This window comes from Diprion similis, chromosome 14 (genome assembly GCF_021155765.1).
Source record: "Diprion similis isolate iyDipSimi1 chromosome 14, iyDipSimi1.1, whole genome shotgun sequence".
NCBI classification, from domain to species: domain Eukaryota; kingdom Metazoa; phylum Arthropoda; class Insecta; order Hymenoptera; family Diprionidae; genus Diprion; species Diprion similis.
This window is the reverse complement of record NC_060118.1, coordinates 13,191,439-13,208,776: the sequence shown is the minus strand read 5'-3', so window position 1 is coordinate 13,208,776 and position 17,338 is coordinate 13,191,439. Positions and strand designations below refer to the sequence as shown.

The window sequence follows — 17,338 nt, the reverse complement described above, 5'->3', positions numbered from 1 at the left end:
GGATTTCCATTCCCATTCCTCTCGATAATTTTCTCCTCTCTTTTAGCGATATATCGCTTGAATATACATTTCTCAATAATACAAGTCAGCGTTTTCACCTGGTTCAAGTGTTCTTAGTGAAAAAGTAAGGCAAAGCCATGCGCAGACATTTTCGATGTTTAAGATCTACTTGGCGCGATCTAGAAGGCATAGGGATGAATGAATATCTTATGTAAATGGGTTAAAACCTACCCCGGAATTCAGGGGGAACGTTTGCGTGCATATTTGGTCACTCTACAAGCTATCAAATTGCATTATTGAGCGAATGGCGAATCCACGCGTCTGTTCTTTGCCTGTTCGTTTCTACATCCGCTCTTCTCGCTTCAACGATGTTGTTTTATCATTAACCAGATATTTCCCGCTGGGTAGATTTTCGCGTTGTTTTGAATTTGGATAACGCTAAATGGAAAGTATTTCATTTGAATTACACCCACGCGGCTTATTCGTTTTTTTTTGTTTTTTTTTTTCACCTGTATGCAAGAAACATTTTTCCACGTATAATTTTATCGCCTCTCTCTCATCGTGATCGAGGAGGCAGAAATTCCCGGGCCAATTATATCTAAAAAAAAAAAAGTTTTCCAATTCGTATCGAGTTACACGTTCACTCATTTTCTCCGGATGCTTTAAAACATCTCTGGTTATATAAAAAAATACACGCTCTGATTGTTCTAATTTTGTTTACTTTATCGAGAAATTTTAAGGGTAGAACCACAGCTTTCGAATACCGGAAGAGAGGTTCGAGTACCTCCTTGATTACGGAGACGAAGGAGGTTCAAGCGAAATCGATAGGTAAAGCCAGCTGCTGTGCTCCAGCTAAATATACACGCACACATATACACGCCTATTTTTCATTGGCTTGTTGTTCAAAGTTTTTTCAAACAGAATTCTACGCAGCTTCTCTTCACTACTCGCCATTATTCCCTTGTTTCATACCTCGTTGTTTTTTTTTTTTTTTTTTTTTCTCACCAATTTTTCCACTGCTTTAAAGTGCTCTTCTCTCTCGTCCTGATCAAACGAACGTGACGAGAAAAAGATGAAAACAAATCAAAGGCACCACTCTTACACGTGGGTGGATGTACGTTGGTTAAATAAATGAAAATATAAATTTTATCGAAAAATTATCAGAGCATGGACATCGTATCGAGACGATGCGAAATATAACCTGTCAAACGTGCTGTAGAAAGTATTGTAATTTCTGAGGGAAAAATTTTCCATCCTGTTATAAAGGTACCTACTCTCGTTACACGCGTACCAACATGGGTGTACTCATTATATATGTACCAGGTAATATAATGTCGGAACGTATAATAATACACTTGAGTGAGCATTAAAATTGTGTGCATGTGACGTCGACTTCCATACACGAGGTTGTGTTGGTTATACCTACGTGCTAATGAAATTGAAAATCAGAAGCGGATTTCACGCTGCTCGTTAATAATTTGCCAATATCGAACAACGTCGGTGGTTTCGTTCAATTAAACATAATAATTACACATTATGCAGAATTGTAATATAACTGTTTTTCCACCCTCGGGCGCAAACCGCCGTTGTGCATGCCTATAGCAAAGTTAATTAATCCAATATTATTTCACGTAATTCGCTGCCGGTGAAGGCGATTTTTATTTTGCCAATAAAAAAAAAAAAAAAAAAGTAAAAAAGAAGAAGTAAGGGATTTTATTGGAAATTCCTCACTGGCCGTATATATTGTTCAATTAACGATACGCGTATATGAACCGATAAGCCAGTTGAACGGGTGGTCTGAGTGACGCGTTAGTACTCCCTGTTGCAGACTGTCGTGGAAGCCTGTCAGAAGAAACGCCAGTGCAAATTCAACACCAGCCCGGAAACCTTTCAGGGTGATCCTTGCCCCGGTCTACCGAAGTACATCGAAATCGCCTACAAGTGTCGACCATGTAAGTATGTCGTACAATTGCGGACAATTATTACTGTCAAGTTACGAATCATCATGAGCAGTCTATAAAACTGTATAAAAATTATAAAATTGCGAGTTTAAAAAAAAAAAAAAAGTAAATATTGAGACCCCCTTATCGTGTGCTGTTTTTTTTTTGTTTTTTTTTTTTTTTCAAAGAAGTAGTGTGAAAAAAAATCGGAGACCTTGACGAACGTTATGCTAAAAAATTTTTGGTACGTCGGCTGATAATTTTGCGTGGAATGCCTCATACGGCATATGGACTGTGCTATGTATCGAGGCGATCTCTGACGATGTAACGAATTTGCGGTGGTCATGTCAACCGTCCGGCTTTTGGTCTGCCCTCGGCAGCCGCCGCTCACCTCTCCATCTACCAGCCACAGGATTGGTGGTAACTTTGACACGTACAACACCGGGTGCACGTCTGCTCACCCGCTGACATATTGCTACGCCATGAGAGAGCTTCGTGCCCCCCGTACAACTGCTCGACCAATTCCACCCTGCAGGACAATGTTTAATTACCAATCGCTAATCACGGCCTCGAAATTACGACTCGCGTTCCTCGAGTCGTTAGGCGAGAGGGATCAACGAGGATTCGAAGAAGGGAGGGAGAAGAGACTCAAGTTTTCAATCTATTTTTTCTCATTTCTTATATTGCCTTTATAATCATTCTTATGTCTTGTCTTGGGATTTATTGAATATTGTATTGGTAATCCCAGGGGGTTGGACACCTGTGTCGCAGTTTTCAGACAATCAAAGTAGGATAAAAATGGGAAAAATTGTCACGTGTGAAGTGAAGTGTAAGCTACGCCAACCCCTGATCCGTCGTCGTGTATTAGACGTAAACACACGCGTTGGAATAGACGCAGATGTGGTTCAGCCGAGTGTTTCAGGCAACTATAATCCCGGCGCTATAGCTGCCAACGTCACTGCAGACGTACGTTATTCGCAAGAACGAACTCAAAATTAGTCTACACGACGCGGCTCCCGACAGACTGTCTTATAAGCAAAAAGCTGTAACCACAGATGTACAGGCTAATCGTAAACCGACTATGCATAAATACCAAAATACGTTCTGCGAATTGTCACCGTATATGCGTTGTAGAAGTCGATCTCATCACTAAAATCCATTCGCCCTTTACTCGTTACAGATGAATTCAGAAGCAAAGTTGCCTGCGAAAACGACGCTGTGAACCTTGTCTGCAACCCCGGAAGCAGAGTAGCCATTTACAGTGCAGCTTACGGCAGGACCCAGTACGAGTCTCTTCAGTGTCCACAGCCACTTGGTGTCCCAGATGAAAGTAAGTAGTTGGAACCACTATGTGGTCGGACGACCATGGCTAGATGTCATGGTAGCGTGCAATCGAGAGAGTCCGAGGCCAGGGATAGGGTAGCGTGAGATCAATTTTTGACAAAGGAGAACCAAAGGAAGGTGCTGCGGGGTGGTGGGCACCTTGTTACCTGTTCCGGCTACCCGGCAACTCCTTCTTCTCGCCCCATTTCTCTCACCCTCGACGAACTCTTTCGAGGTAGGATCTCGACGAAGCCGTTCTCACTTCTCCTCACCTTCTTACCGCCGAGGACACTCAAGATCCACGACAATGAGGAACAATGGACCGTACTCGGTATCGAGTCACCCTAATGGTCCTTTGGAGTCAAGTCTCAATTGGTGGCCTCCAATCGTCGGTGACTTCGCTCTGGGACCGGACTGCTTGTCCATGTCGCCTACCTCCCTCCCTCTCTCCTTTCCTCTTCGTCTCACAATCAACTCGATCGACGTTGCAGGCTGCATGCTTTCATCTCGACGAGCTTGCGTTCGCGGTTACCTTCGCAAGTCTCCTTAATAACCGTTACATGTTCTGTAATCAATTTCAGCCTGCCTGATGAGCCACGCTACGGAAAGGGTGATGAACCTCTGCCATGGGAAACGGAGGTGTCTACTTGCCGCCAATAGTCAGACCTTTGGAAACCCCTGCAGGGCCGACAGCAAGGTCTACCTCAAGGTCGTCTACACTTGCGGTGAGTCTTCATATATCCGTTGACCGGAATCCAACCATTTTGAGATAGACACTCGAAAGACGGAAGCTCTTATCCCCGTTCTCCTATCAGTGTACCCACCTACCTACGTGCTTCTTCCGCATCTTCCTCATCGTTATCGTTTCAACGGCGAGAATATACCGTCCGATGAGAATGAGAGACGGAAACGAGATGCGGCTGATCACTGTTTCAAACTTGTAGAGAGTGTTGGACGATTTCGGGACCAGGTCACCGAAGCAAATCCGTTCAACCCACGCGGAGTCGCAATATCAAGCCAAGTATACGTATACATACGTACATAAGCTCATCTCGCTTCGACCCTGGTTCACCAATGCGCATTGATATTTCGTACCGTAATCAGCTTTGCATAATTAAGATATTTCCCTTTGGTACCGAGCAGACCGATGTTTGATTGCTCTTTGATATACCCTCACTATGGCACGCTGGCGGGGTCCACCTGCCTGCCTATTTCGAGGAGGACAACTTGACTCGGCACGCACAAGATCTCCGGCAGTCCTCTTATACCAACCGGTGTAACCAAAATTTCGACATTCCAAACTCAATTAGCTGCCCTGGGACACTGGGTTTATCCATGTTTATCAGGGTTGACGAGATACTCTCGGAGAGGAATTCCATCCGGTCGGTAAAATCTTTGGAGGCATTGTTTTTTTTTTTTTTTTACTGAATTGTTTTTCGAATCGTTGAATAAGGTGGAGCACTGCAAGGGATGGAACAAGCTCTTGACTAATGAACCGACGGGCGAATGGAAATGAATGTATAAACTTGTTGAAGAAAACTAAATAGAGAAAGAAAAGAAAAAGAAATGATTGGAGTAAAAATTGCTGGGGTATAGAAAGCGGGGCGAATATCCTGGAGTTTTGCCAATTTGAGGGAGCAGATCTAGATATCATCCGGGTAAATCGGGGGCGGCGTGGTGCGGTGGTTTCATGTAGAGACGGTCGTAAAACCCTTCGGTTGATCTCTCTGCGGAACGGGCTAACCTGCCGTCGAGCACTATCTACACTTCTTCTTGAAGAAGAAGGGGTTAAGTAAAGCCTTTTCTGTCTTTCAACCTTAATGACGAAGATGCGCCGTCCGGAAGCTGCCGGCTTCTCTTCCTCCTCCATCAGGCACGATCCCTGGATCCGGGTATTCCTGCACCTTGATCCCGGTCGGTCCCTGGGGACGGAGAAGGGAGCAAGGAGAAGGGCTAGACTATCGCGTTCATTTAGCGTTGGGAATTGAAACCATCAAGACCCACTGACCTGTAACTATACCAGACCGAAGCCGGTTCTAATTGGCCTCTAGAACTAACCGTGAGACTCGCCGTTTCCGCCTCATCATTTCCGAATGCTATTCAGTTCCCACCAATCATTGCTGCGTGCTGGCCTCCACGAACGTCTAGTGGAGAAAATCCTTTACGTCACTGCTGGTACATAACGCTCGGATTGTCTCTCTCGACGACATATGCCGGCTCGGAGAAAGAAGAAAAAAACTTACTACTCCGCCTTTTTCTTTTCTACGTTGTCTTCGTCTTCGTCTTCATCTTCATCCAGATCTTTTTCTTTTATCTCTGTATACCTGCGATAAAGACGAAACCAAATAGGAGTAGAAAAGAAACCGTTTCTCGCTTTTATGAGCGGGAAATGTAGTTCCCCGAGACCCTCAGCGAGATTCCTCCTCTCTATAAATCCAAGGTCTAGACTCTAGGCTCTAGGATCTAGGATCTAGGTATACATCTTTCTACCTACTCGCACTCGGCGCGTAAAGATTCGACGACAAGAGGGAGTTGTAGCTTCGTTCATTCGTTGTCGTATTTAAGTGAGTATAGTCGGTAGTCATCCTTATAGGCAACGTCTGCGATTCCAGGAGTCTGCGAGACTCGATAGTCGTCGAGAGTTCAGGTAACAATTCCAATTCCTCGTATCTGTATCTATCGGGTTACCTTGTCAGCGAGTATTTCGCAGCGATTTAATGGCAATAAAGTCGGACTATAGTGGATCTGTATTATCCATTCACTATACGAAACCAGTTATCTGTTTATTTCCTCTTGGCGAGAAAGGAAAATACTTTTTTAGAATAACGTTGTTACATGGTGTCAGCTAATCGCTTCTTGACTCTGCTTCAGGTCTTTGATATATCTACACATTTGTAGACCAACATTGTACGGGTCGTTTTAATTCCTGGATTTGTTAGATCCTGGAGGGTGATTAATTGTGATTAAGTTTGTAATTGTTACACCGAGTTAGAAGCTTGTTGTATTAACAGGGGTACGTATACTATATACATACAGAGCACCTTATACCATCACCCCGAGTAAGCGGAAGCCGCTTTGCATTAACCTTTCTTGCCAAGAATCCATCATTATAATATTCTACTTCGCGTAACAAGCGTATATGTACAGTTTTGCGCAGGATGTTCCGTAGACTCGCTCTCTCGCTCGCTGATGTGGTGGCCTCGTGAAATCAAATTTGTGTAACGTGGCTAACGAGAAGCAAATATTTCCTCTCAATTTACGAACCACTCGCAGTCGGCAGACGTCGCGCTTTTTATTCCTTGCTTCCCTCGGCGAGAAAAAGGTAAAAAAAAAATAAATAAAATCAAATCAAATACGTTTTATCCGTAATGCAAGATGTACAAAAAATTCGGGATGTTCATATCGAGTCTCATATTTCATTAAAACACTCTGTGATTTTCGAGATACGTTATTTGACTTTCGATCGAAATTGCATGGTATTGAGCTTTCATATACGGTTTTTCCGACATTTTTTACCATGGAAAAGGAAAAGCGATAAAAACGAAAAAGGCTCTATAAAGTAGTTGGTCGTTATGCTAGAATGAACTGACTTGTTCGATTGACCATCGGTTGTTTGCTCACCACTTCGAGGCGGGATGTGCTTAAAACTCGCCGAAAGCTTTTCAACTCTTGAATTAAATCCAACTCCGTCGGACTTGAATACTGCAGAGGGAGAAGTGAAGAGAAGAAAAGAGAATATAGTATAAGGTTCTTTCGCATTTCCCTTTCTTTCGGGATGGAGGAAAGGAATTTTCGCTTCGTAATTGCAATGTGCAGGTGCAAGAACTCGCGAGTAATTATCGAATATTCTTTTACGGCGAACGGAATGATTCTTGGGTAATATTGAAAAATTTTATGAAATATGAGTTGAACGGAGAAATATAGAGGAAAGAATCGATACTTGATAGGTTTAGAAGTAACAACGATACAAAAAAAAAAAAAAAGAATTTCCGCAAGCTTCGAACCGTAGAAAAACTCTTCGGAACTTTCATGGTTGCAGGATAAAGAAAAGGAAATAGGAGAAAATATCTTTTGGAATTTATGCTACGATCTCATTTTGGACAATAAATTCTCTGCTGCTTGACTTGTGAATTGAATTGAATTGAATTTCTTTCATGCGTGTAAGCTCAAGGCTGGTAGCGACGAAATGAAAAAATATATATAAATAAAAATACGCCTTCCCGTACGTATTGATGAAAAAAATCAAATCTGTCCCACGAATATTGCAGCTGTGCACGGTTGTCAGCAGAGATGAAGAAAATTTCAATATCATCGGAAGTGGAAATATGAGCAAATTGATTGGGAAACGCGCGGTAGAATTTTTCGCTTGAAATTTCGAAGCCGCGTAAAAATTATTGAGAATGAAACTTGAATGCTGTTGATTTTCAGACAGGTTGACAGGCCCGATACGCAGAATTTTCATGGCGTTTCTGAGGGGCGTCGACGGTTCTTGAATCAATTCGGATTATTATGATCGTCTTTGCCCGGAGGGTCGCCTGCGTTTAAATTTGTTCTAAAAAAAAAAGACGGTTCAAGATTGTTAAACTGTCGATTTAATTTGATTCGATCAATTCGAAAAACCTATAAACTTTTCACCACCCTTGCGGGGGTTTAGACAGCACGGAATCGTTATACGTCCGAAAGTCATTACTATAACCGTAAAAATCGCAAGCAGAAAAAGAATGGAAATTCTGTGTCAATAATATATCCGACATTAGCATCGTCGCGGGTAGAAATTTAATCCAATTTATGTAAATAGAAAAAGATGTAGGTGATTTACAATCGAGGCGAAGGGAGGGGATTGACTCAACGTACTTATATAAATTTTTAAGCGGAAAAGCAGATAAAGAAAGAACAAGATCGACTGTAAAATTATTAGGAGATTTGTGGGGGTGTTTTTTTCTGCTTTACCAGCAGCGTAAAAAATGCGATTATTTTTTTTTTTTTTTGAGTCTCGCGTGGCAAAATTTTAGTTTTTGATGTTTTAAGAGCCCACTCCAAAGGACAGCTAAAAAAAAAATTTTAAGAGGTCGCTCCAAATTTTTTAAAATGTCAAAAATCGTCAAAAAATTAAATTAAAAAAATTATATTTTCAGTATTTTGTTTGATTTTTAATTCATGTCGTGGTGTATTGTTATCGATTCTTTCTTACTGAATTGAAGAAAAAAAATTTATGAAATTTTAATATGAATATTAAAAGGTCGCTCGAAAATGTTTAAAGTAATGCATCAAAAAATTGAAAAAAAATTATGAGCGACCTTTCAAAATTCAAATTTTGAACTGAAACTTTCGAAAACTTATTTGTTTTTTGTCTATAAAATTATACCGTAACGAGAAAAAAAATTTAAGAACAAAAAAATCGATTTTTGACGATTTCTGACGTTTTAAAAAATGTGAAGCGACCTCTTAAAAATTTTTTTTTAAACTATCCTTTAGAGTGGGCTCTTAAAACATCAAAAACTAAAATTTTGTCACACGAGACTAGAAAAAAAAAATATTTGGTTTTTTGCAGCACCCTAATATATACATATATATATATATATATCCGGGCGTTAATAAAGTATCATTTTCCAGGGGTAGCGTGACGTAAACCCTGATGATCGATCTATAAACCGCCAGACTCTCTTTCTCTTTCGGTGGCTAATAGAAGAAAGAGCTGCGCCAGTCGCGAGAGTCCTCTACAAAGTAAATATATCGGCGCGTAGTCAGTGTAAGGGTGGTATCGAGGGAGTAGCTGGCTGCTTAATATATCGCCGTTTACAGGCTCCACCGGGCCGCCATGCACACAACCATTTGCAGCGAAAACTTCATAAATTTCCTTACTCCTGTAGGGCGATAAGTATCGAAGAAACTTGGATAGATACTTACCGACGACGTACCAACCGATATTTTGAGTTATAATACCCCGCTCGTGGAACAACAACCCCTTTGGTACATCAATCAAGCCTTCGGTTAACGATATAGATCTTCCAAAAAAAAAAAACGTCCAAAAAAATCGATATAAAATATTAAGTGCTAAGAATACTTACGTCACTACGACTCAAAGCGCTTACCTAGTATAAAATGTTAGTTTTTGATGTTTTAAGAGCGAACCCCAAAGGACAGTTAAAAAAAAAAAAATTTCAAGAGGTCGTTCCGCATTTTTTAAAACGTCAGAAATCGTTAAAAATCGTTTTTTTTTTTTTTTTCTCGGTACGGTATAATTTTATAGACAAAAAAAAAATAAGTTTCCGAAAGTTTCAATTCAAAATTTGAATTTTGAAAGGTCGCTCATAATTTTTTTTCAATTTTTTGATGCACTACTTTAGACCTTTTCGAGCGACCTTTTAATATTCATATTAAAATTTCATAAATTTTTTTTCTTCAATTCAGTAAGAAAGAATCGATAACAATACACGACGACATGAATTAAAAATCAAAGAAAATACTGAAAATATAATTTTTTTAATATAATTTTTTAACGATTTTTGACATTTTTAAAAATTTGGAACGATCTCTTAAAATTTTTTTTTTTGAGCTGTCCTTTGGAGTGAGTTCTTAAAACATGAAAAACTAACATTTTCTCACACGAGACTCAAGAAAAAAAAAAAAAAAAAAACAAATAGTCGGTTTTCCTGCGCCACCCTAATATACATGTATATACCCAGCGTGCTTAATTGAATCGAAATGATTAATCGAGCGATGGGTGGTGGATGGGTTCGCTAGCCAGTGCACACGACGCTTCCTCAAGTGTCTGCCTTCCCGGAGATCAGTTGATTATCACTCTCACGCGGCTCGTCGCCTCTGGCCAGCTGCACCTGCTCCCTTCATCCCCCTCCCTCTCCCCAACCCCTGATCGGCGTATCTCTTTTTATCCCGTCTATCCCTTCTTTTCATCCCCCCCCCCCCCCCTCCCCCTCGACCACCCCTCCTCCCATGTCTCTGAATCGCTGCGGTAATCGGCGTGACCATGGCCTGGGGGATTTAACCGCGCGTGTCATGTGATCTGGTCGATAGCCACAGGGGATGTTTATGCCCAACCGCCTATGACTACCGAGAGACTTGAAACACGACTCGATCAAAGAAGCTTGCGCCCTCCGGCTAACTAGGCGTATAATATGCGCCCCAAACGATGTCGCGTCGCCCTTTCATTTCACACGGGGAAACAATCCACCGTTACCCAATAGAACGTGTCAATTTTGTATACGGGGCATTCCGTGACAATTCGATCTTCGATCTTGCTTCAAATTTGCTCCAAAGTTATTCATTTTTCTTTTTTGTTTGTCGTTTACTTGAAAATTATTGATAATAAAAATCTTTGCGACGTACGCGAAATGGAAGTAAATATTTTTTGACGACTTAGTGCGCGTTTCTTTCTTTTTTTTTTTTTTTTTCTTTTTCACGGTGTTGGTCACATGAAATTTTCATGAAATTTTTATCATAAATTCCTTGCGAAAATACGAAACTTTTGAAGTACCTTAAGGAATATTTACGTATCTGTAGTTCAAACGTTACGATCAAACGAATTTCAAGGGAAGGAGAAACGTTAGAGTAGCTACATACCCACTTATCTGAATTATATGTTTTTTCGTTTTTTCAAACATTAAACAAATGAATAATGTGTACACGTATTACGAATTCCACATACGATATACATGATCGAAATTATCGCAGGAAAGTTTTTCGCCATCTGATTCTGCACAGTCGACGAGACGACATTCCGGAACAGAGCCTCGCACCCCTCGTACGCGAATAGGTGCCCAGAGCGACACGTAATATCACGGAGATTACATTATACGAATGTAAATGTCGAGTCTAACCCCTATATAATACACCTTACACTCGTACTTGCCTAGCATGTACCATATATGTATATACGCGAGGCTCGCTGCACGCTGCAGTAAAAAGGACACAATGTGTGCAAACACGTGTTGCCGAGGGGAAGTCGAGGTGCAACGGGCCTTCGAAACTTCCATGGAAAACCAGGTGCCATGGGGGAAAGCTTCGACTCTATACTCAACTCAACTCTCTTATCTATTTATTATGTTGCGGCGCGGCGACTGGAAATGCATGAGACTAAAACTACCCTCCAACCCTGTATTCTCTTCGCCGACTGTGAAATGCTTTACACACACAATCTGTGCTTTCGCTTGGTCCATATGTGTGTGTGTGTGCTTGGATGGCATGCGGAGGTCTGCAATAATATCGCGCGAAAATTATATCACGTGCGGGGGAAAAGCTCCGCGCGTCTGACCTAATTTTCTTCCAAAAGCTCACGTCAATGAGATATAGGTGTAACCGGTTAATTAAACGGGCGGATACCCAGCTGCCCACCCTACCTACCCACCTTCCTTACAACTTACCGGAATATTCGACCCGAGACAAAAGAATCGGGGATTTTAATTAAGAGTTATGAACCCACCGGGACTACCTTTGCTTTATCTTTTTTCACTTTTCTCCTTTTTTCTTACTCCATTTTTCACCAACGCCATCCTGCCGGAATATTGGTACGCGAAAAACAATCACGATTTCATCCTTCGAGTCTCGGTTCCTTTTCCATTTTTTATTACTCTCCCTGCAGGCTGGTCCCAAAGTCCTGCTCCGCTGCATCGCTGTGTAGGTACGGTACAACATATATATATATATATACAAGGTGCACAAGGTATGTTCCAGGCCGCCAATTCGACGGGCTTCCTGCGCGCGTGTCGGCTATCCTCCGGGGGATCCTTATCCGGCTTAAACTGCTCGCGAAATAGCAAATCGATAACCTATTCAAGGACTTTATTTGCGGAAGAGACGCGGACGAGTTGGACGAGCCTCGCGACGTGACGCGAGACGCGAGACGCGAGCTTCCAAGTGGACCAGCGACCCATATGGTCAGACGGAAGGCGGCACCGCTGAGTTGCGATCGTATAAAACGTATGCGGAGCCGTTGCGGAGGCGCCGCAGATCCCGAAGCACCGCATCAAGCTATTCGACTTCTCTAATTCGTCATTCACTCGGTCATTTTCCGCTCTTTCGTCAATGAATTCCTTTCACTCACCAGCTAGACCATGTATAGTAGATTCGACCTTGATTAAAGCCGCCTCTCTTTTCCTTTTTCTCTCTCTTTCTCTCTCTTTCTCTTCTCACGCTAGTATTAACCGCAGGACGAGGACGGAATCTCCGGGCTTTATCGCTCCGCACTGTCTGGCTGAGTGGTCTCTGCGCTTTTCTCTCATGCTACCGCGCGCGAATAGCATCAACGAAAGCACGAGTGGCTCCCGAATTTAGGGTTTCCCTTGGAACCTGCGGGGTCCGCTTCACCCGGCGATATCTCTCGCTGATGGGACTTCGGGGAATAATTATAACAGCTCAGGGTCCTTCTCGGGTTCGCGTGCCACCCCCTATCTCTCGACCTTAGACCCGAGACCCGCCATGGCTGGCCGCGTATCTAGGAGATGAAGACCCTCTTCATCTCGACGAATTCGACACGGACTTCGACCGGAGCTTCTGCGTTTTATGGTGCCGATAGCTTTTTGGATGATTGGGGGAGGGGGGAAGGGGGCGATTAACGATTCATTCTCGAGAGGACGAAAGATACTTATGATTTCGTTTACTGAAACCGGTCCATATCTCGGTCAATCCACGTTAATTCACAGTAAATAAATGCGATGATAATAATATATATATATATATCGATGTTGTTTGAACGACGGATTAGGAGGGAAAATCGTCGTCGAAAAGGTTAACGGCGAGGTAATGCTATGCGAACGAGGAGATGAGAGAATAAAATAAAGTTTTATAACTCGCGGTTTTAACCCCGGAACGAATTGCGGTCTGCTTGCGGGTTTCGACGATGGAAGGTGGGTGGGAGGGTGGGAGGGACAGGCAACAACTGAATTACGCAAATTACGGAAATAAGGGGCGAATATTTGCAAGTTTAAGTAAATGTCCCTCTACCGAAGAAAGTTTCCTCGTCTTCACGGATGCGGATCGACGCAGTGCGGTCTCTCTCTCTCTCTCACTCTCTCTCTCTCTCTCTCCTCTCTTTATCTTTCTCTGAGCTTGAGCCGTGTTACTCTGTGGTTAGAACTTTGCGCCGCTTTCGTGCCACCTACGCCTACCAACTTTTCGTACATTGAAACGTCGCGATTCTGTCCACGAGACATGCAAATTTTATCTCGGCTACTTGAAAGGGCCTCTTTGACAATAAGGGCGACCGACGTATGAATGTAAAATTTTGACGTCGCGCGACGAGGTTTTTTTTTTTTTTTATACGTTTCAAAAAAATCTAACGAAAAATAGTCAATAATATCGCGTGTCTAATGGCATAAGGGTGTAAAAGCAACCCAAAAATGCAATTTTAATGGCAAAGGAGTGTAAAATTTTTTTCGGTTTTTTTTAAAAATCTTTTATTTCACCGTTTGCTCAGAATATTATCAAAACGCATAATTAAAAAAGTTGTAAGATGGCGCTCATACGACTTTATGCCATTAGTCGCGTGATATTAAAATCTTGTTTTTCACCTCTGACTCTTCTCGGTTACGTTTTACATATATCAACCGTATTATACTTTTTTTATCATCCCACAGCGACACGCGACGTTTAACGTAACGTGAAAATAAGTTTCTCCGTTGAATCCAGTTTATTTGTTAAATTTTTAACCGTCCCTAGAAAGCTCCTCCCTTACACACCTCTCATTCCCTTCATCGTTTTCTCGCATTTTCACCTTATTCCGGTGAGAAAAACGGAAATGTTTTGGCATTTAACTTTGTCATCCTCCCTCCGAAGACTCGACGATTTTTTTTTTTTTTTTTTTTTCGTCTTCTCTTTTCCTTTATTTTTTCTTTTTCTCACACTCACACTTTTCTGGGATCTTTACGTTTTTCTTATTCTTTTATTACCTTTCGTACCTTCGTATTACATTTATTTTCTATTTTATTTGTTTTTCCTCGGAGAGTTTCGAGCACCTCGTGAATCTTGTTAAACCAAAGATTATTACATTCATTTCGTTCCTCAAGATTTCCTTCTTCTTCTTTTTTTTTTTTTTTTTTTCTCGTTCTCTTCTTCACTTTTTTTCTCTCATTCCCTCGTCTTCTCACCCCGATCTGAATTTTCGTCACCGTTATTCACCCTTTCTGCAGTTTTGCTTTATACCTCAGATTTGTTATTTCATTTCATGACGAGTTGCCGTGGAATACCCCATATGCAAATCACCTTATAGTCACAGCAATATATTTTTTGAAGGAAGTAATAGAGGCAATGCGCGTATATATATATATATATATATAAGGTAACAACCCCAACCTACTATAGCTAGCCCAACTACACACTCCTGGCCCTCCAAACTGCGGTCGGTGCTGCCGTCCTTCTCTATTTCGCACGTAGCTACCTGCACCTATCTCTCAAGCTTTCAAGCTTTTGATGTGTCGCTCTAGTCTAATTTGCACAAAATTTCATCCGTTACCTCAAAGCCATGCGCCCGTGTCTCCTCGTCCAGCATCCTTCGCTTGGGAGGGGAGGGAGGGTGGCTTCAAAATCGCGTTTACGCGGACCTGGAAATCGTTTTTGCCCATCGAACTGGCCTAAAGAGATTCTTCTTTTTTTTCGGCTCGATCGATACTTCCGACACAGGTGTGCGGCTGTGGACAATACCGGTGAACACGAATTTTCGGTCTGCGTGGTTCTAGGTGACAAATTTTGATTTGTTTTACGCAAGTAATGAATGTAAAAACAGTTTTATTGCATAAAGTTTTATCTTTTTTTTTTCCTTTCTTCATTTTTTTTCCAAAATTCATTGCAAATAACAATTAAAGAAACTTCAGATTTACAATTAAATTACTTTTATTCAATAATAATAATTGGTAATAAACTGAAAATATGAAAGAAAAAGAAAAAATTCTTTCTCCGTTGACCTCTGTGTAAACTTTGAAACTTGCAAAGTTCTGTCTCAAGCGGCTAGAAAAAAAAAAAAAAAAAGTTTCACAGAAATTTGATGAAATTCTCACTCCTTTCGAATAATTGATTTTCGTTTATTTTCTATAGACACAATACACAAGAGAGGAAAAGTAAAATCGACGAAAGTATAAGGGATGCTCGGTATTTCCTCAATTTGCAAAGTTAACCGAACTCCGTAAAGAGGATACCAATATTACGTAGAAAGTCAGCGGCGTTTTAGCTTCCGCTTAACTTTCCCCTGCAATCAAACGAACTCGATAAATGCGTATAATAAATAAATTCTATATAGCTATATACCTACCACCGTCGTCTTACCTCGGGGTTTGTATACTTGCAGACGTTCTTCGGGCCGATGCGACTTTCAGAGTCGGTACGATTTCGCGATTTCGCGATTCCCTGGCTCGCGAGGATCGAGAGGCTTTTAACGCCCCCCGAGATATCTCCGTAACAACTTTTGATCGTCCCCGCGTCATTAACCAAACGACCCCCAAATTAGGAATTATATCACTTGGCTAGTTTTCCGCAGCGGCACGGCGGCAGTTATACCTTTAAACCCACCTAAGAAAACCACCCCACTGGAGGGGTGGGGGGGAGGGGGGGGGGAGGTTTACGTGAAACGAAACGTTATCAAACTCCCGGGTGGCTGCCACCCCCCGTTTGTTATTATTATCATTATCATCGCATCCCATCAGATTATCCTACAGACGAGTTTTTGGGGAAAGGGTTTAAGGGGTGCTCGGCAGGTACGTGGCATAATTTAGTGGTTCATAGTTGATGTGGTCATCCGGCGCGGCGGCGGTGGCGGAATCGCCTCGCTATCATACATGACGTCATATCCTCCCGTTAACCGGTCGCATCAACTCGCTCGTGATCCTCCCCCACCCCCCCACCCCCCTGCCCTTCTTCATCTTCTTCGTATCCCATCCCCTCGTCGTCCTTCCTCCCCCCCCCCCCCCCCCCCCTCAACCACATCATCGTATTAATATCCTAAACCGCTTCTCGAATTACCGAACATCGGCTAAGCTCCTTTTCCATATTTACTGCCCGGCTCTATATGTGTACCTACATGAACAATGCAAATGCGAATCGTAGCGGAAGCCGCCATTCTGCAAAGGCTAGAACCACCACCACCACCACCACCACATTTTAAACCTTTCAAGCGATGTTTCCTCAAAAGATTTCGTTGGCTCGTTTATATGTCTATATGTGTAATCCTTCATTCAACCTTTTTCAATCGATGAAAATAATCTTTTATATTCTTCTTAGAGGGAATATCAGTTTGGTGTCCTACGTTGATTTTGTGTTGAGACTTATTGAAAACTAAGAGATACGACATTTTTTTTATCTGTGGCAAAACTGTTTAGGGGGATGAAAATGACCCCCAAAAATGAAAAATCAACGGTGTGATTTCTTGACGTGCTTCAATAATGATTTGAATGAAATCCAAGAGTAAAATGTTTCTTTAATGAATATAGGAAAACTTTAGCGTTGGTTCGTTTCATTGAAATTCATCAAGTTTTTTCGCAGATGAAAAAAATTAGTGTCTTATGGTTTTCATTTTTCTACAACATACACGAGTCTCAATGAAATCAGAAGGGGATACCAAACCGATGTTCCTTGTTAGGTACCTACTTTTCATTCCAGACCCAAAGGGTGACAATGAAATATATTAAATTAAATCGTAACCGATTCGTATCGGTATTTCATTATCTTACATACCAACGAGACTCTCTTTATCATAATAATTATTCGTCGATGTTTTTTCTTATAACTCTTCTCACGCAGTTCCTCGCAAAGTGCTACGGGAGCAGTACGAGGGGGCGGTTGAAGCCGACGAAACGGATCTTGTGAACGAGTTCGAGGAGGGTTACGACAGGGCAGATTTTCGGGCCGAGTTTAGTCCCAGTCCGAACTTGGAAGGTCCTCAGCCTCAGCCGAGAGATAATAGTTCCAGGGATGGACCGACTGTCAGTTCTTCTCCGCCGAGGGCGAGAACTAACAATGACGGTAAGTCGAGGATTATATCCTTTTCTTATGTTACATCTTCCTCTTTTTATTCTTCTTCTTCTTCTTCTTCTTCTTCTTCTTCTTATCTAATTCTTCTCGCTCTATGGGTC

General features: G+C 41.9%; 1 protein-coding gene across 4 annotated transcripts in view; it reads left to right on the top strand.

Annotated features, from left to right (window-relative positions):
* The window catches only part of LOC124414906 (protein eva-1 homolog C-like), a 79,962-nt gene that overhangs the window by 52,267 nt on the left and 10,357 nt on the right, over positions 1-17,338 (top strand). For 3 of the 4 annotated variants that reach the window (XM_046896063.1, XM_046896065.1, XM_046896062.1), the window contains exons 3-6: positions 1,814-1,952; positions 3,121-3,270; positions 3,845-3,988; positions 17,007-17,228. In XM_046896063.1, the coding sequence (XP_046752019.1) occupies positions 1,814-1,952; positions 3,121-3,270; positions 3,845-3,988; positions 17,007-17,228 (655 nt within the window). The remainder of the gene's footprint in view (positions 1-1,813; positions 1,953-3,120; positions 3,271-3,844; positions 3,989-17,006; positions 17,229-17,338) is intronic. The other variant, XM_046896064.1, reaches the window with a different exon arrangement.